This window comes from Strigops habroptila, chromosome W (assembly GCF_004027225.2).
Source record: "Strigops habroptila isolate Jane chromosome W, bStrHab1.2.pri, whole genome shotgun sequence".
Classification (NCBI taxonomy): Eukaryota; Metazoa; Chordata; class Aves; order Psittaciformes; family Psittacidae; genus Strigops; species Strigops habroptila.
The window spans coordinates 18,114,216-18,134,118 of record NC_044301.2 but is presented as its reverse complement, the minus strand read 5'-3'; the positions used below and the strand labels follow the sequence as shown (position 1 = coordinate 18,134,118).

Genomic DNA, 19,903 nt, shown 5'->3' with positions numbered 1-19,903 from the left:
CTGTGACCCCAGACTGTGTCATGGAGGGCTGTGAGGGCTCTTGACCCTCCTTAGCCCCCACAGATCCTGCTAGGTTTTTCAGAAGGAGAGCGGTGGGATAAGCTCCTCTGTGCCCAGGGACAAAGCCCTGCCAGGATGACAGCCAGGTCCCCAGTCAGAGGAAATCCAAGATTCAGACCAACCCAGCTCAATTATATGCAGAAATAACTCTGAGAAGTTCTCTCAAAGTGTTACTGAAGACTCACGATGATAGTGAACCAGAGACCAAGAGGAAGGCTCAAACAGTGCTGCTTATTGTTCACAGACACACATTTATTAAGGCTCGGGCACGACATAGTGTATCAGCACAGGGCCCTGCTGCCAGGATCCCAGCTGGTGTCTCACCAGGGAATGACCTTCCCTTCCCAGTCCAGAAAGGTGCTGGTGTCCTTCTCAGAGAGGGAGGAGAGCACCTTCAGCATCCCTCGCATGCTCTCATCCACTGTCAAGGGCAGCTGCAGGGGCAGAGGGAGAAACAGTCATGTCCCAAGCTCTGGCTAGGGTCTGCCCTGGAGCAGAATAGTGCTCAAGGCTTGGGAATCTCTGGCATGAGTGAGGTGAGGCCAGCACAGGGCAAGGAGAGTTCCCCACCCCTCATCTCCTTTCCTCACATGCCTCCAGCTCAGCATATCTGCCAAGGAGCTCCCCCAGAGCCCAGCATGTCTGGGACTGTTCACAGGAAGCTCTGCAGAGCCAAATAAAGAGGTTCTTCCAGGCTTTGGCCAAAAGCTCTCCTACCTTATGTGGTCCTGAGCCCCCCATGTTGGTTTGCACCCAGCCAGGGTGGAGAGCAGTGCAGAGGACATCATCTTCCTTGTACCTCAAGGACTGGCACTTGGTCAGCATGTTCAGAGCAGCCTGCGGAGAGATGCAGCAGGGATGGCAGTGGGAGGACAAGGGTGGCCGCAAGGGGACACGTGCAGACCCCGTGGTGTGCACCCACATGGTGCCAGCTCCCCAGGGCACACGGTGCTGCTGCACTATCCCCTTGTGTATGCTTGGCCCAGCCAAAGGCTCATCCCAGCATATACATCTCACGTACGACCTGGGGCCGTGCACAGGAATATCATAGAATCATAGAATCAACCAGGTTGGAAAAGACCTTTAAGATCATCAAGTCCAACCATTCCTCAGCACTGCCAAGTCCACCACTAAACCATGTCAAAAGCATATGCTGTAAGAAGGACCTTGGTCACAGCACAGAGAGGTATGGGGACAGAGGGGGAGGTTGGTGGTTAGGTGAGATCATTTGTAGAGGAAAATGCCTGGGCTCATGCCTGGAGCAGTGTGGCAGTACCTTGCTGCAGTGGTATGACACAACTTGTCCATATTCCCATACATAGACATCTGTAATTGAGCCGGTGTAGCTGGACATGTTGATGATGGCTGCCCTGCTGCAACTCAGCGCTGAGCCCGGGCTGCCCTGGGCAACCTTCTTCAGCAAGGGCAGGAACGCCTGTGGGGAGAAAGTGGAGACAAGGGCACACACGGAGCTGTCACAGGGGAGAGGATCAGCTCCTTCCACAGCAGGCATCATTGGCATCAGCACTGGAGCATCCTCCCTCCTCTTCCCACTGCCCCAGCCCGCCAGGCTTCAGCTCCTGAGCTCCAGCCTGTGGCTCCACAAGCTTCTCATCATCTGGAGCAGAGGCAGGACCCTCTCCCACCAGCCTTTCATGCTTCCCCAGGACAGCCCAACTTGGGTGACAGTCTCACCTGGTCCATCAACAGGGGCCAAATTGTGTTGGTGGTGTAAACATGGGTCATATCCTCCAGTGTCTCATTATCAAGTAAGGCTTTGCAATTCCAGCACTGTTGATGAGGAGGGTCAGCCCTAGCCCCCCAAGTGCTCCCCAACTCGGACTGCAGCCACCTTAATGCTGGAAGGGTCAGTGACTTCTGCAGAGCCGATGCAGACGAGGTCAGCCCCTCACCCCTGTGGTGGCTCAAGGTCCCCTGTGTGTCCCAGGGATGGCAGCACCGGTGTCCCCAGAGGGAAGGCTCCCTCCTGACACTGGGCTCCCAGTGTGCACAGCACCAGGGCACTTGCCAGGAATGTGGTGCAGAGCAGAGAGGGGGACTGGGGCGAGGGACCCCATCTCAGGGCACCTACCGAGCAGGATGATGACCAGGTTGCGGTGCCTGGAGACCAAATTCTGCACCTCCTGCAGGAGATGGGGTTGTATGGGCACGGGGGGGCAGGAGGGGCTGCGCAGAGGATCAGCCTTTCCCAGGCACAGCCCATGTTGCTCCTGCTCCGTCCCTGCTCCACCTTGCACCCAGCTCCCTGCTCCAGCTCCTGACAGATGGGGAGCGCTCCATGCCTCCTGCTCGCACCATGGGCCACTGTCCCCTCAGCACATCCTTTGCACGGCCGGTGCCACCGTGTCCCACCCCTGCCCTGTGCTGCCTGTGCTGGAGCCCTTGGCAAAGCCCCTGCCTGCTCCAACCTGTGCCCTGTCCCCAGCTTCTGTCCCAGGCAGCACCTGCTGCATCCAGCCCAGCCTCACCTGCACTTGCTGCCCCGTGGGGGCCCGACAGGCTGCAAAGACCCACTGAGGGGGGGCTTGGCATCCCCAGTAAGTTCTGGACAAGCCCCAGGCTAATGCCCCAGTTGGCCCCAGTCACCAGCACGGAGAGGACGTGAAGCTCTCCCATTTTGCCTCTCCTCCCTCTGCTCCAGCTTGCATTGTTTACTCAGCGCCCTAATGCTGCTTTATATCATGTTCCACCCCACCCACTATTGGGCTTGCACAAACCCTCGGCTCCAGGTACAACCTCTCCAGCTCTTTGAACTCTAGGCCACATTTCCAGGCTGGGAGCCAGTCCTTGTTACCGAAGGGCAAAAATCACTTGGCTTTTCAGGCACACTCAGCTGCCCTTGGGAAAGCTGCCCTATAATCTAATCCTGGCCAGTCTGGCCAGGAGAAGCTGTTGTGGGTGAGGAGGGAGGGAGCAGCATGTGGGATGCCCCATGGCTTGGGTGGGCTCCACAGCTTCACAAGCATCCTGTGGACTAGATGGGCTTTCCACATTGGACCATATTATGCCTCAGATGGCCATGAGCAGATGTTCTTTGCCTTGCTCTCAACCGTTCCAAGCCAATGCCCATTCACTCATTGTCCTATGAACAATCCATTGAGTGGCACAAACCCAGTGTGGTACTGGCAGAAGGAAGTGGCCCATGCACCTTTCACACATCGTGTCTCTGCTGGTCATTCACTCCATCCCTTGGGTGTAGTTTTAAGTTGAGTGGTGCCTCTGCCAGAGCCACAGAGGACTCAGGTGCCCAGGACATTCTCCTGCAAAGAGAAATGCCTTGGTCAAAGCCCCATTCTCCACATTGCCCATAGATGGGGTGCACTGGCAGTTTTATGCTATCACCAGTGAAACCTCGTCCTCCCACTGCTTCAAGTGAGGCATTACAGATGTGCAAGACTGGGACTGTGTTCCTGCCCCACTGCAAGTGAAGACATATCCCCAGGAACCTCATGCCAACCCCTTGTTTTCAAGCACCAAGTCCCAGAGCCATTGCACAGGCTGCTAAGCAGCAATGGAGATACTGACACTGCTGACATGCCACCTTCTCCCCGAGGATATCTTGACAGTTGTGTTAACCTCAGGCAGGTTGCATAGTCACCACAGTGCTACCAAACAGGCAGTCCTGCCCTGCCTCACCCATCTCATATTTGGACAGCTGACCCAAGGGCTCAGCCATGGACCTGATGTGCTCTGTCTGCCTCTAGCTGCCACCAGCCCCATCCAAAGTAGGGGTGTAATGGGATGAAGCCCCATTACAGTGGGAGTATCCACTGAGCCTCTTCTGTGTCTGATGTGGCATGGTCGTGGACCGAGTCCAGAAGAGGCCACGAAGATGCTCCAAGGGCTAGAGCACCTCTGCTATGGAGACAAGGCTGGGCTTGTTCAGCCTGGAGAAGGCTCCGGGAAGACCTTAGAGCAGCTCCCAGTGCCTAAAGGGGCTGACAAGAAATGTGGAGAGGGGCTTTTGACAAGGGCCTGTAGGGACAGGACAAGGGGGAATAGCTTTAACCTGCCAGAGAGGAGACTGAGATGAGATCTTAGGCAGTTCTTCCCTGTGAGGGTGGTGAGGCGCTGGCACAGGCTGCCCAGAGAAGCTGTGGCTGCCCCATCCCTGGCAGTGTTCAAGGCCAGGTTGGACAGGGCTTGGAGCAACCTGGTCTAGTGGAAGGTGTCCCTGCCCATGGCAGGGGGTTGGAACTGGATGAGCTTTAAGGTCCCTTCCAACCCAAACCAGTCTGTGATATGATATGGTTCTATGTTCCAGCTGCACGAGGGATCGAGCCTTCCATCCCTACCTGCCCTCCCCAGGTCATGGCTCAGGTGGTCATGGTGCACATTGACCCAGCACGGGACAGGTCAGTGTTTTTTATCAAACCAGCACAGACCACATCTAGATCTGGAAGTCATGACTGTGAGAAATATTCACATCAACAGCAATCAGTTCTTTCCCAGATATGTTAAAAACTAATTAAATGTATATAAAGCCTGTTCCTTTCTCAAAAGGCATATTTACCAAATAGCAGTGGTTTATAGACAGTTTTTGCAAGTAGAGATATGCCACAAATCACAAGGGAAAACTCAGATTTGTTTTTGTTAGCCTTTTAACACAGAAATTTGCTGTTTCTGCATGTTGGTGTTTAAATACCATCACCATGTAACTGAGAGAGAACTGGATTTTGCACATTCCATTACTGCCTTTTGGCATGAGAAGCTAAATCCCCTTGATACACCCACTCTGCCAGCAGACCTGGCATGCATGTCCCTCTCCAGCTCAAAGGGGTTTTGCAATTCCCCCTGTACCCTGGAACAGCCCCAGCCTTCCTCTGCTCCCATAGCAAGCTTTTCAGAGGATGTTCATTTGCTCTTATACTCTCGGAGCAAAATTTACTATTTTGTTTGCTCAGTGTGAATCCTGAGATAAAGCCCAGAGCATGTGTCCAAAATGCACACAAACACATGCGGATTTCTGGCACAACTAAGGAAAAACAATCCTTATTTGGCAGGTGTCCTGGGTTCAGCAGTAGCAGTAATTTTTTTCTCCTTCTTAGTAGCTGGTGCAGTGCTCAGTTACTGGATGGGCTGAGCACCAGGCGGGCCACAGCCAAGGGCGCGACCCCACGGGGTGGGGGAGTGATCGAGTGGCTGCGTGGTTCTGAGTTACTGGCTGGGCTTAAACCACGACAGCAGGTGATAGCCAATTTTCCCCCTTCTGGATCCTGTGGAAAACGTTCCCTGCTAACATCTTCATTTAGTTCCTCTGCTGTTATTCAGATTTTGCCTATAGGTACAATATCAGCATGTTAAACACTCACATATTTCATTCACTTGGAAAACCTCATGGCAACCAAGACTGCGGTTTCACCCTTCTCCCTTCTACTGCCTATAGCTTTCCTTTGGTGGCACTGGCCCTTTTCATGGTCTAGTGTTACTTTCTGCACCAGCATCCCATGAACTGCTCTTGTTCCATAGTCATCTAGAGCTGAGCTGTCCAGCTTCTCTGTGAAATATTCCTCTGCAGGAACATGACAGCAGCAATCAGCTCCTTCCCTCCTGTGCATCTGCAGCTTGTATATGGGAGTTGATCCCAGATCTTCCCCTTCCTCCACCCTGCCAAGTCACCACCTCTCCTTAAGCTCTACACACTTCATTTTTTCCCATTTTCTTTCCTGAGGCCCATCAGACCTCCCTGTGCTTTTCTGATTCATAGAATCATAGAATAGTTAGGGTTGGAAAGGACCTTAAGATCATCTAGCTGCAACTCCCTGCCATGGGCAGGGACACCTCACCCTAGACCATGTCACCCAAGACTCCGTCTAACCTGGCCTTGAACACCGCCAGGGATGGAGCATTTATCACTTCTTTGGGCAACCTGCTCCAGTGCCTCACCACCCTCACTGTAAAGAACTTCTTCCTTAGATCTAACCTGAACTTCTCCTGTTTAAGTTTGAACCCATTACCCTTTGTCCTATTGCTACAGTCTCTAATGAAGAGTCCCTCTCCGGCATCCTTGTAGCCCCCTTCAGATACTGGAAGGCTGCTCTGAGGTCACCACGCAGCCTTCTCCAGGCTGAACAGCCCCAACTTTCTCAACCTGCCTTCATACGGGAGGTGCTCCAGCCTCCTTATCATCCTCGTGGCCCTCCTCTGGACTTGCTCCAACAGCTCCATGTCCTTTTTATGTTGAGGACACCAGAACTGTACACAATACTCCAAGTGAGGTCTCACAAGAGGAGAGTAGAGGGGCAGGATCACCTCCTTTGACCTGCTGGTCACGCTTCTTTTGATGCAGCCCAGGATACAGTTGGCTTTCTGGGCTGCAAGCGCACACTGCTGGCTCATGTTAAGTTTCTCGTCAACCAACACCCCCAAGTCCTTCTCTGCAGGGCTGCTCTGAATCTCTTCTCCACCCAACCTGTAGCAGTGCCTGGGGTTGCTCCGACCCAGGTGTAGGACATTGCACTTGGATTGGTTGAACTTCATAAGGTTGGCATTGGCCCACCTCACAAGCATGTCAAGGTCCCTCTGGATGGCATCCCTTCCCTCCAGCGTATCAACCGAACCACACAGCTTGGTGTCATTGGCAAACTTGCTGAGGGCGCGCTCAATGCCGCTGTCCATGTCGCCGACAAAGATGTTGAACAAGATCGATCCCAGCACCAACCCCTGAGGGACGCCACCCATTACTGGTCTCCAGTTGGACATTGAGCCGCTGAACGCAACTGTTTGCGTACAGCAATCCAGTGGTCCATCCATCAAATTGATGTCTCTCCAATTTAGAGACAAGGATGTTGTGCGGGACAGCGTTGAATACTTTGCACAAGTCCAGGTAGATGACATCAACTTTTCTGCCCCTGTCCATTGGTTCCATAGCCCCATCATCGAAGGCCACCAAATTGGTCAGGCAGGATTTCCCCTTAGTAAAACCATGTTGGCTGTCCCCAACCACCTCATTGTTTTTCATGTGCCTTAGCATGCTTTCCAGGAGAATCTGCTCCAAGATTTTGCCAGGCACAGAGGTGAGACTGACTGGTCTGTAGTTTCCCGGGTCTTCCACCTTCCCCTTCTTGAAAATGAGGGTTATATTTCCTTTCTTGCAGTCATTGGGAACTTCACCTGACTGCCAGGATTTTTCAAATATGATGGACGGTGGCTTAGCAACTTCATTCGCCAGCTCCTTCAGGACCCGCGGATGGATTTCATCAGGTCCCATGGACTTGTGCATGTTCCGGTTCTTGAGATGGTCTCGAGCCTGATCCTCTCCTACAGTGGGCCTAATGTCTTCATTCTCACAGTCCCTGCATCTGCCTTCCAAGACTTGGAGGGTGTGGTCAGAGCATTTGCTGGTGAAGATGGAGGCAAAGAAGTCATTAAGAACCTCAGCCTTCTCCAAATCCAGGGTAGCCAGTTCTCCTGATAGCTTCTGGAGAGGGCCCATGTTGTCTCTAGTCTGTCTTTTATTTGCTGCGTACCTATAGAAGCCTTTCCTGTTATCTTTCACATCCCTGGCCAGACAAAATTCTAGCTGGGCCTTAGCTTTCCTGACCTGGTCCCTAGCTTTCTGGACAATGTCCCTGTATTCTTCCCAGGTTGCCTGTTCTCACTTCCACCTTTTATAAGCTTCTTTTTTCCCTCTAAGTTTCCTCAGCAGCTCTTTATCCATCCATGGAGGTCTCCTGGCCCTCCTGCCGCACTTTCTTCTAGTCGGGACTCAACACTCCTGAGCCTGGCATATTCATATGCCATATGAATCCTAAGGAGTCATTACATTAGTTGCAATTAGTCTATTACATTTTAAATTGTCATTATAATTTGGCTTTTTTTCATAATTCAGTAATTATGTTAAGGCCAATCTGAGAACTCATCATCAAAGTGTGGAATTTGAGCTTCATGTGAACAGGCTTTCGTTTTCATTTTTTTGTCTCGGTAGTTTCAATGATCTGTTGAACTTTGGATCACTGATTAAGTTATAGCCTTGCAACATCAAAGCCATGCATTTTTTTATTTGTACAGACTTGTAGAAGGCAATGGAAAGAAGTCAAGACTTCATCTGGACTGTCTGACAGTAGCAATCTGTGCTTTTTAATAATGTTATTCAATTCTTTTCCAGGATGCTATGGTGCTAAAAATGGGCTGAAAAAGGTGAGAGGATGAAAAAAACATGAATTCTACTTAAGTATATAATTATTACAAACCAGATCCTGATCCTCAAAACATGCTTAACTAAAGCATCTAAATAAACATTTGTGTTAATGTACTTTTAGTCCAAAAAACTTCACAACTTGTGCAACACAAGGCCCTTCAAACTCTTCAGTGAAGTATCAAAGATTAATTTCTAGAATTCAGATGGAACTTTCATAGAATCATAGAATCATAGAAAATAGTTTGGGTTGGAAAGGACCTTCAAAGGTCATCTAGTCCAACTCCCCTGCAATTTCTACCTTCCAGAGACAGATAGATGAGGCTTTTAGGTGGATTGAATTAACTTTGCTGTGGTATGTATCGATGACATCCCTGTATTCAGTCAAACCTGGGAAGATCAAGTCCTAGAGAGAATCAAAGGAAAAAGGCCTTGTTTAAATGGGGAAGAGTGTCATCGAGGTGGTCCAATCAAAATATCTGAGGCAGTGCATAGAAGTAGCAGAGTATGCCCAGACCTAGCCCAAACTGACACTTTTTAGAATAAAATTTAAAAAACAACCAACAAAAAAACCCCCAAAACAACCAAAACCAAAACAACAAAGAACCACCATAGTTATTTCTGGGACTTGTGGGATGTCATAAGAGTTTTGCATCAAGCTTCAGCAGTATAGCTGCACCAATATAGCTGCACCCTGGACTGACTTGCATGAAGAAAATTAAATCAGACTGTGTGAGCATGAAAAAGTTCACATTGAGAGTCTTTCTACCCAATTAAAAAAGGCTGGCAATTCTGTAAGGACATTCTAGGTTTCAGCAAACATTTTGCTGTGTTCATGGCTGCCTCAGGTGCTCATCTGGAGACAACACTGCAACAAAGGAATAAGGAAAAGGTATTTCATCCTGTGCCACATCTCTGCAAAGTTATCAACCATGAAAAGGATCTATGACACAACAGGAAAGAAATTCCTACCGACCAGGTAAGCTCTTAAATATTTGTAGGGATACCTTCTGAGAGAGTCTTCATGCCATATACAACAATATTGTTTATATTTTGTTGTATTTATTTCCCAAGGTCTGAACTGGAGGATATAGAATATATTCAGAAACAGCCTGGAAAAGAAAGTTAAAAAAAACCCCATATGCACTTAACAGGAGTGCCTGGATGAAAGGAATTGTAGCTGATGACTCTCTAACATGCAGCTCAAATCCCAGATGTTGCTGATCCTTATTAATATCTGTAGTCTTAGCAAATCTTTCCCAGTTAGAGATTTCTGCCCCAAGTGTCTCTTGTTTTCTACTCCTTATCTTCCATCACCAGCAAGAGTTGTGTCTTGAATCTGGATACCAGGATGAACAACTAACTGGGCAGCCTTACTCATCTTCCAGACAATCCAATATCTTACTGGAATGCAGACCCAAAGCTCAAGTCTTGTAGATCCTGTGGCGCACAGTGACTTTCCTCATTCACCATTGCTCAGAACTCAGATGGGGTATCCAGCAGTGCTATCAAGAGGCAAGTATTCAGTATTGGATTGGTAGCCCTTGTACTTATGGGAGATTTCAACTTGCCAGACATTAACTGGGAATACCATACTGCTGTGATGAGCAGGTCTGGGAAATTCTTTAAGTTTGTAGGAGACAATTTCTTGTCACAAGTACTCAGTGAGACAACTAGGAAAGATGCCCTCCTAGACTTGTTCTTTGTAAATAGAGAAGGACTCATGGGAGATGTGATGGCAGGTGGCTGTCTTGGCCACAGTGAACATGAAATGGTTGAGTTTAAAATTTTCAGTGTAATGAGAAAAAAGGACAGCAGAGTTGCTACCCTAGACTTCAGGAGAGCAAACTTTATTCAGGGAGCTACTTAGCAGTGTCCCCTGGGAATCTGCTTTTGAGGGCTTAGGGGTCCATGAGTGCTGCTCAGTTTTTAAGAACCACCTTTTAGAAGCACAGGAGCAGACAATTCCATTGCGTCGAAAGTCAAGCAAGTGGGGCAGAACAACATCATGGCTGAACAGGGAACTCCTCTTGGAACTCAGGAGGAAAAAGAAATGGTACAATCTCTGGAAGCGAGGACAGGCTTTGAAGGAAGATTACAGAGCTGTAGGTGGTATATGCAAGGAGAAGACACAAAAGACCAAATCTCAACTAGAGTTGAAACTGGCCATTGTTGGGTCAGACAAAAAGAAAGGCTTTTTAAAATATGTTAACAGCAAGAAGAGGTCTAAAGAAAACATTAGACCAATACTTGTTGAAGATGGTCACCTGACAAGTAGGGATGAAAGAAAAGCAGTGACATTCAACACTTCTTTTTTTTTTTTGCCTCAGTCTTTAATAATACTGACAGACCTTGGTCTGCCCAGTCTCCTGAGTTGCAGGACCATGACTATGGGAATATGATTTCCATTTGTGGACACCAAAATTGTAACAGACCATTTGTATCAGTTGAATGTTCACAAGTCCATGGGGCCTGATGGGATCATCCCAGAGTACTGAAGAAGCTAGCAGATGTTACAGCAGGACCCCTCTCAATCATCTACCAAAGGTCTTGGGAGTCTGGGGTGGTCTCTGCTTACTGGAAGCTAGCCAATATTATTCCAGTTTACAAGAAGGGCATGAGGAAAGACCTGGGAAGCTACAGACCTGTTAGTCTAGCCTCCGTACCTGGAAAAATTGTGGAGATCATACCGGTTGCTATTGAAAGCCATTTAAAGAACAATGCAATCATTTGGCACACTCAACGTGGGTTCATGAAGAGAAAGTCCTATTTAACTAATTTTATATCCTTCTAGGATAAGGTCACCTGCCTAGTGGATAAAGGGAAGGCGGTGTGGTAGATGTAGTTTTTCAGGATTTTAGCAAGGCTTTTGATACTGTCCCTCACAGTGTCCTTCTGGACAAGCTGTCCAACTGTGAGATGAGTGGGTTCATGGTGCACTGGGTGAAGAACTGGCTGGATGGCAGGGCTCAAATAGTTGTAGTGAATGGGACTACATCTGGCTGGCAGCCAGTCACCAGCAGTGTTCGTCAGGGCTCAATTCTAGGGCCAGTTCTGTTCAGTATTTTTATCAATGATCTGGATGCAGGAGTTGAATGCACCATTAGCAAGTTTGCTGATGATACCAAATTGGGAGGTGCTGTTGACTCTCTTGAGGGACAAGAGGCCTTGCAGAAGGATCTAGATAGATGGGAGCACTGGTCAATCAATTAATAGCATGAAATTAACAAGTCCAAGTGATGGATTCTGCACCTGGGATGGAGTAATGCTGGACAGAAGTATAAATTGGGAAAGGAGCGGCTGGAGAGCAGCACTGCAGAAAGAGATCTGGGAGTGCTAGTTGACATCAGGCTCAATAGGAGTCAGCAGTGTACCATGGGAGCCAAAACCACATCCTGGGATGCATCAAACACAGCATAGCCAGCTGATCGAAAGATGTGACTATCCTGCAATATTCAGCGTTGGTGCAGCCTCAGCTTGAGTACTGTGTGCAGTTCTGGGCCCCACAATTTAAGAAGGAGGAATCTTCTTGAATGCACCCAGAAGAGGGCAACAAAGCTGGTGAAAAGGCTGGAAGGCATGTCCTGTAAAGAGCAGCTAAGGACTCTGGGTTTGTCTAGTTTGGAGAAAAGGAGACTGAAGAGTGACCTCATTGCTCCCTATGGTTTCCTGAGGAGGGGAAGTAGAGAGGGAGGTGCTGATCTCTTCTCCCTGGTATCCAGTGACAGGATGCATGGGAATGGTTCAAAGATGTGCCAGGGGAGGTTGACTTGACATTAGGAAGCATTTCTTTACCAAGACTGTGGTCAAAGAGTGGAACAAGTTTCCTAGAGAGGTGGTTGATGCCCCAAGCCTGTCAGTGTTTAAGAGGCATTTGGACAACACCCTTAATAACATGATTTAACTTTTGGTCAGGCAGTTGGACTAGATGTTCATTGTAGGTCCCTTCCAACTGAAATATTCTATTCTGTTCTGTTCTGTTCTAATACCTCTGCCTCCAGTAATGATGATAATGATGAAACTGCCTTGTAGAAGTTTATAATCCAAAGACATATTTGAAGGTTTGTCATGGTTTAAACCCAGCTGGCAACTAAGTACCACCCAGCTGCTTGCTTGCCCCCCTGCCCTTCCCCCCTCCCCAGGCGGGATGGGGAGGAGAATGGAAAGAATGCAAAACCAGTGGTTTGAGATAAGAACAGTTTAATAATTAAAGTACAATATACTACTGCTAAGGGAAATAACAAGGGGAGAGAATATAAAACTAAAAGGTGAAAGGAAAAAAACCCAGCGGTGATATAAAACCATACAATAAACACAAGTGATGCATAATACAATTGCTCACCACCCACTGAATGATACCCAGCCTGACCTGAGCAGCGATCACTCCCTTCCGGGTAACTTCCCCCAGTTTATATACTGGGCATGACGTGCTGTGGTGTGGAATACCCCTTTGGCCAGTTTGGGTCAGACGTCCTGTCTCTGCTTCCTCCCGTGCCCCGCCTCACTGGCAGAGCATGAGACTGAAAAGTCCTTGATTAGGGTAAGTGCTACTTAGCAACAACTAAAACATGGGTGTGTTATCAGCACTGTTCTCAGACTAAAGCCAAAACACAGCACTACACCAGCTACTAGGAAGAAAATTAATTCTATCCCAGCCAAAACCAGGATGACAGTGTAGCAGATCCAGCGTTTACAGTTGTGGTTTAAATGGAAATAATACATTATAGGTCAACAACTGCCCATTATCAAAACATGGAAAAAGAAAAATCAGGGGTGAAAACAAGGGTAAATAACCTGAGGATAGCATTACAGTCTCCTGTTTCTGAGATATAGCAACCTTCTGCTTATGGTTTGGTCTACAGTTGGTTCTTCATCAATCATCTGTGTAGCTGATGTGGTGATTCAAAAATTACTTTGTGTCTGTCAGATTTTTTAGCATAGATGAAAGGATGATATGTGTTTCTTCTGCTGCTATGCAAGTACTCCCAGTAGTGTTCCTGGTTTCCCAAAATGCACCCTCAGGAACATTCTTGATTTTTTAGATGTTTCTGGTCTTCATGAGTGGTTATGGCAAAGACAAACTGAGAAGGAAGCAAGTGTGATGATGTAAAGAGGTGAAAGGAGTAGGAAAGTGAAAGCTGTTAAAGCCTGAACCTCCATGTATCTATATATCTCTGGATCTAACTCTTCTCTTAACAAGTTTTTGGGCTGTTTTTTGTTGTACTCTGATATGGCTTTTACACTATTATTTGTCACCTTCCCAAAAGTGGCATAATTAAGAGCTGTTGATATTTTTGTGCATAGTTCTTACCTTCTTTCTTGACATCTGGTTTGCTTTATCTGTTTTATTTTTAAGTCTAATTTCATGTCAGTGGAGTGAATTTACATTTGCTGAAGGTGAGATGATTCCCAGATCCTGGAAGAGTTTTAACTTGGTTTTGAACTGGCTCTCAAAACACTATGTTGTCTGAGAAAACTGAAATGGTTGACAGTAGTCATTGCCTTAAAGTAATTGGTAGGTGAAATCTTAACAGATGAAGACAGAGAGACCCCTTCAATCTGATATGAAATGTAACTACTATACAGATGCTAGCTTGAAATGAAATTGTTACAGAACATGGATCAACACTAGTAATATTTCTTCAATTGTTTCTTTTTTAATACAGGAAATCCCAATCAAAAAATGACTGAATCTTTACAAACTTAGTAATTTACATGGCCACATTTTTAGTCAGTCTTGGTTTTGGAGACACACAAATCAAAGCATGAGTTTTCCTTTATTTGTGGAAAAAAGTATTTGGATGTTCAAATTAAATAGCACTGTTTTTCAGTTATACAAACTGCATAAGTAAATAACTATATGAATGCATAAACTGTTGTGTGCATAAAATGTAAATGTGCATAAAATTAAAGCTACCATGCAATTCAGCTTTTACAGGGCTGACATGCTTATATAGTATTGGATGGGGAAGGAAGAGGGAAGAGTTGTCTGAAAAAGAAGGTAAATTTTTTTTTAAATAACATTTTGTGTATTAAAAGAAAGGCATAAGAAAAAAAACCCAAACCCAACACACTCCTAGGATGATCATGAATTGGTTAGTCATAGCAGGCTTACTACTGTAGGAGATATCTACAGGGTTCCTCTGTAGAAAGCTTCCAATATAAATATACAGGCAGCTCAAATACACTGGCAATACAAAAGGTGCTTTACTCATTTACAGTCTCTCAATTCTGTTTTTTTATAATCATAGAATCACTTAGGTTGGAAAACACCTTCAAGATCCTCGAGTCCAACCATTAACTTAGCACTGCCATGTTCACCACTAAACCATGTCCCCAAGCACCAGGTCAACACCTCTTTTAAATACCTCTAGGGAAGGTGACTCAACAACTTCCCTGGGCAGCCTGTTCCAATGCTTGACAACCCTTTCAGTGAAGAAATATTTGCTAATATTCAATCTAAACCTCCCCTGTTATAAATTGAGGCTGTTTCCTCTTGTCTTATCACTTCCTACTTGGGAAAAGAGACTGACACCCACCTAGTTAAAACCTCCTTTAAGGTAGTTGTAGAGAGTGATAAGGTCTCCCCTGAGCCTCCTTTTCTCCAGGCTAAACAATCCCAGTTCTCTCAGCCACTCCTCATAGGACTTGTTCTTTAGACCCTTCATCAGCTTTGTTGCCTTTCTTTGGACGTGCTCCAGCAACTCAGTTTCTGCACACCCTGGCAATGCCCTTGTAGTTCTCAACAGTTATTTGTCCACTTTTCTGTCTCTGGTACACTTGGTTTCAAGCAATGATAGCAGCCTACAACTTCCTCAAGGGGAGCAGTGGATGAGGAGGTGCTGATCTCCTCTCTCTGGTGACCAGACATGAGGAAATGGAATGAAGCTGTGTCAGGGGAAGTTCATATTGGAAAAGGTTCTTCACTGAGATGGTGGTTGATCACTGGAACAGGCTCCCCAGGGAAGTGGTCACTATCAGAGTTCAAGTAACATCTAAATGATGCTTTTATTTATATGGTTTAGTTTTAGGTAGTCCTGCGAGAAGGGAGTTGGACTTGATGATCCTTATGGGTCCCTTCCAACTTGAGATATTCTATGATTCTGTGATTCTAGACTTCTGTATGGCATGTTAATTCTTGCAACATTAGCTCCTTTACATGAAACAAATAATAACAAATACATCTGTTTGGGCAGTATGATTTGACATCCTGGAGGAATAATGAGAAAATCAAGAGGGACTGAACTGCGTTCGTAAGGAATTCTGTGTCTCCTTATTTTATAATCACATTGCTACCTATTGTTCACTGTGGTAGTTGTGAGAGCTTGGACATTGAGCTTGTCTCAAACACCGCTTACATTCCATAGGAAGCAGGTGTGAGAGTTAGATCAGGAAACAGAGCTTGTCTCAGACACCATTTGTATTCGACCATGGGAGGCCTTGCAAGAATTATCACAAAGCAAACAACAAGGTTGTTAGCACTCGATACTGTGTAGGCAGGATTGTTCCGACCCCCTTACTGGACTTATTGGATAACTCGAGCTGACTGAGTATGTGCAGAAGATGGGGTCAAATAGCAGACATCACGATAAGAGGGACGACAACCAACCAGAGGACCCTTGCGGAACCCCAACTTTGGAACTGCATATGTGTTCACTAAACTATGCCCATCGTTATCAGAGTAAAGCCTCTCTGAGCTTCTCATGCAAATTATGGATAACACTGTTCTGCTGAAAGACAGGGTATGCCACAAAGTGACCACACACTAGCTGTATAATATGCAGAGTTTATTAAACAAGCACACTAAAGCCAATAAGCACACTAAAGCAAGCACACTCATGTGAATTAGGTAAATATCTCTATATATAGTGAATAAGTACAATAAAGCAAATCAGAGATATAGGTATATAAGTAAAGTACCGAAGAAAGTTAGCAATGCATTAGATCATTACTGTATAGAGAGAACAGAGATTAAGAAGAAATACATCACCAATCACCACTGAATCATCATCCAGGCCCACACTTCAGCTGGGAAGCCCAGTTGCAGCCGATGCCAGGAGTCTCAGGTAATTGGGAAAATTCCTACGTGGTGCATCCACCCATAGGTGAGGCTTCTCTCTCAGCCACAAGAGGGTCCCACTTTTATACCCTTATCAAAACAACTGGCTTTATGCCAGATCTCTAATCGGTTACTCGTGGGACCATGCAGTTTCTCATGATCTCACCATTGTCCACTCTGAGAGTGTTGGCCAGGTGCCCTGGTGTGGCCAAGTATGAAGGTCATAGAACAGCTGCACACCTATGTTTTCCTGTCTCTTTCTGACAAAAAGTCATGATGAACATACATAAACATATATACTCTGCTGAATACACTGTGGCAAACAACATCCTTTGTTATGGTTCTCAGTCATGAGAGGGAATCAACTCCCAGCTAGGTTCCCATCCATTACAAACACCCTAAAGAACATGAACATAAAAGGGCAGGGTTAGGGTCAGAGGGCGAGCTCCTACCACTGCAATACCCTGGGTGAAGAGGACCAACAAGACATCACTGGATCCACAGGTGGTGATACTTCTTCTCTTCTCTCCCTCTTTCTGTCCCACTCTCTCATCTCCTCTCCTCTCCTCTCTTTTTTGTTGAATATTGACTAGAACTAAGTAAAACCATGTGTCACAGGATGTGCTTATCCAGTTAAATAATCATTGTTGAGTTATATCTTACCACATGCCTTGTATTTGTAATAATAAATCACGAACCTGGTTGGTTCATGTCATTTCACCCTAATTCAGTACAAGGATATCACAAACTTCTCTCATCTCCTCTCGTCTCCTCTTGTCTCCTCTCGTCTCCTCTCCTCTCGTCTCCCTCTCCTCTCCTCTCCTTTTACTGGCTGGGCTTAAACCATGACACTAATACAACTTAATTCAGCTCTAGATGCCAACAAAAAATGACTGTGCACAAACTAGAGCTGTGCCAAGCTTCTGTCACATGACTATCAAATTTCTGAAGATGAAATACTAAGAATCTTGAAAACTCAAAGTTCGGTAAAGTTTCAGTACTCTGTTTATGTTTGTCAGAGTTTATAAATAACGACAGTTTAATTCTTCTTGCTTTCAAAGTGGAGTAGCAGCAAGAATGATTAGTAACTTCTTTACAACCCTAACACTGATTTTCTGCTAACAGTTTAAAGTGTCACCTTGCAGCTGCTCAAACATTTCTCATTTGAGAAAATGGTGTAGGTGTTACATAGACTAACCAAATTCACTGTCAGTCTATAATCTAAACAGGTCTCTCAAATTGTTCTGATAGGTTCAATAGTTGTATGCCATAGTTTGAAAAAAGTGTTGCTGCTGTTTCTACCATGTTAGCATTTCAGTAGTAGTTTTCCTGTACTAGATATTATCTTACATGCTATCTTAGTAATGCTATAGCACAATAGCTGCTGGTACCACTTGAATGAAATATGAAATCAAGACCTTACCCTCATCTGAATAATGAAAATATTTACAACACTATTCTTAAAAGTATGACCTTTGTGTCTTTGTCAAGGTTAAAAGAATCATAGAATCACAAAATCAACCAGGTTGGAAAAGACCTTTAAGATCATCAAGTCCAACTGTTACACCAGGACTGCCAAGTCCACCACTAAACCATGTCACTGAGGGCCTCATCTACATGTCTTTTGAACAATTCCAGGGACAGTGATTCCACCACTTCCTTGGACAGCCTGTTCCAAAGCCTGCCTACCCTTTTGGTGAAGAAATTTTTCCTAATATCCAACCTAAACCTCCCCTGGTGCAGATTGAGGCTGTTTCTAAACCCTCCCATATCCCTCAGCCGTTCCTCATAAGACGTGCTCTAGGCCCTTCACCAGCTTTGTTGCCCTCCTCTGGACCTGCTCCAGCAACTCAATATCTCTCTTGTAGTGGGGGGCCCAGAACTGAACACAGGATTGGAGGTGCAGCTTCACCAGTGCCGAGTACAGGGGGAATTATTACTAGTCCTGCTGGCCACTGCTTGGATGCTGTTGGCCTTCTTGGCTACCTGGGCACACTGCCAGATCATATTCAGCCAGCTGTCAACCAACACCCCCAGGTCCTTTTCCAACAGTCAGCTTTCCAGCCACTCTTCCCCAAGTCTGTAGTGTTGCATGGGGTTGGTGTGACCCAAGTGCAGGACCCAGCACTTTGCCTTGTTGAACCTTATACAGTTGGCCACAGCTCATCAATCCAGCCTGTCCAGATCCCCCTGCAGAGCCTTCCTACCCTCCAGCAGATCAACACTCCTGCTCAACTTGGTGTCATCTGCAAATTTACTGAGGGTGCACTTGATCCCCTCATCCAGATCATCAATAAAGATATTAAACAAGACTGGCCCCAAAACCAAGCCCTGGGGAACACCACCAGTGATCGGTCATCAACTAGATGTGACACCATTCACCATTATTCATTGGGCCAGTTTTTTTACCCAGCGAAGAATATACCTACCCAGGCCATGAGCAGCCAGTTTCTCCAGGAGAAAATCCATCCCAGTTACTATCGAAGTAACCCTACAATTTTATCCCACTCTTTGCTGTGTTGGTGCATGGTATGAAACAACTACTGTGTGTCTCTTCAAGGAGGGGGGAGGACTGCATTTCAGCAGTGAGTGAGTCAAGTAAATTACTGAGATTACAATGCATTTGAGGAGGATTTCAGACCTGGGAATTAAAAAAGCAGAGCATACTTGAGCTTACATATTCCACAGAGAATTTAAAATCTACTGCTTATCACATATTAAACCCAATATTTACAGATATCAAACCAAGTTTAATGTTTTTAAGAATTTCATTAAAATATCTTTCTAAAGTATTTAGTAACTAATTTATAATTTTACAAGTGGCATTTGCAACCAGGATCTAACCTTTAAGATGTGAGTCTGAGACATAATTCGGTTTTAGTATTTTGTTCTCATCATTAAATTTTATGGTTTTATTTTCATTTTGTTCATTCTTTTATTCCAAGCACCTTAAAGTGCTTCATTGCTTTTAGGAGCACCAAAGGCTATTCCGTGACTGACAACATGAAGACTTTTAAGATCATATTTCACAAGATAGAAACACAACTGCTTGACATTCTGATACCAGAAGGACTCAAGCTTGTTTGGCAAGGTTGAGTCCAGAGGAACCCAGATAACTACTCACACATAACCAAGATTTGACTATATTCCTGCCATATTACTCACTACATTTTTTTGACCTTGCAGTTCCATAACATTAAAATAATACTCTCATCATGGGCAACCACACCTTTGTTAAATGCAGAGAAATATAAAAACTCCATAAACTTTGCCTGGACAGTATTTTGAAGTGGAAAAATGAAGCCAGGCACTGGAAGTGTATGTATGCAGTCTTGTACTCTGTAGAGTGGATCGTGTTTCTGAGTTATGTGTCAACACCTGTATTTTGTATAGATCAAGATGACCCTCAGTTTTTACTGAAAAACAATGGGCTTGTTATTGAAGAACAGGACAAAATGCAGAGGTTGAGTGTCTGTCTTCAGCTTTGCAAAATGTGCCAAGTGTGACCCAGGATAAGTCACTTACACTCTTTAAATATTCTTTAAACCGAAGGCTTTTCTATCTACAAAAATGGGCTAATATGAAACATTTCTTTCTAGATCTGTAAAATGCTCTGAGCTCCAAGG

General features: G+C 45.7%; 1 protein-coding gene across 1 annotated transcript; it reads right to left on the bottom strand.

Moving 5' to 3' along the window:
- Window positions 1-271: 271 nt before the first annotated feature.
- LOC115619203 (C-factor-like) lies at window positions 272-2,697 on the bottom strand. The gene is given in 9 exon segments (XM_030511245.1): window positions 272-494; window positions 778-897; window positions 1,337-1,495; window positions 1,756-1,832; window positions 1,835-1,876; window positions 1,879-1,938; window positions 2,153-2,204; window positions 2,550-2,603; window positions 2,605-2,697. Coding segments are annotated over 9 exon segments (771 nt in total). The 3' UTR covers window positions 272-380.
- Between the last annotated feature and the right edge of the window lie 17,206 nt (window positions 2,698-19,903).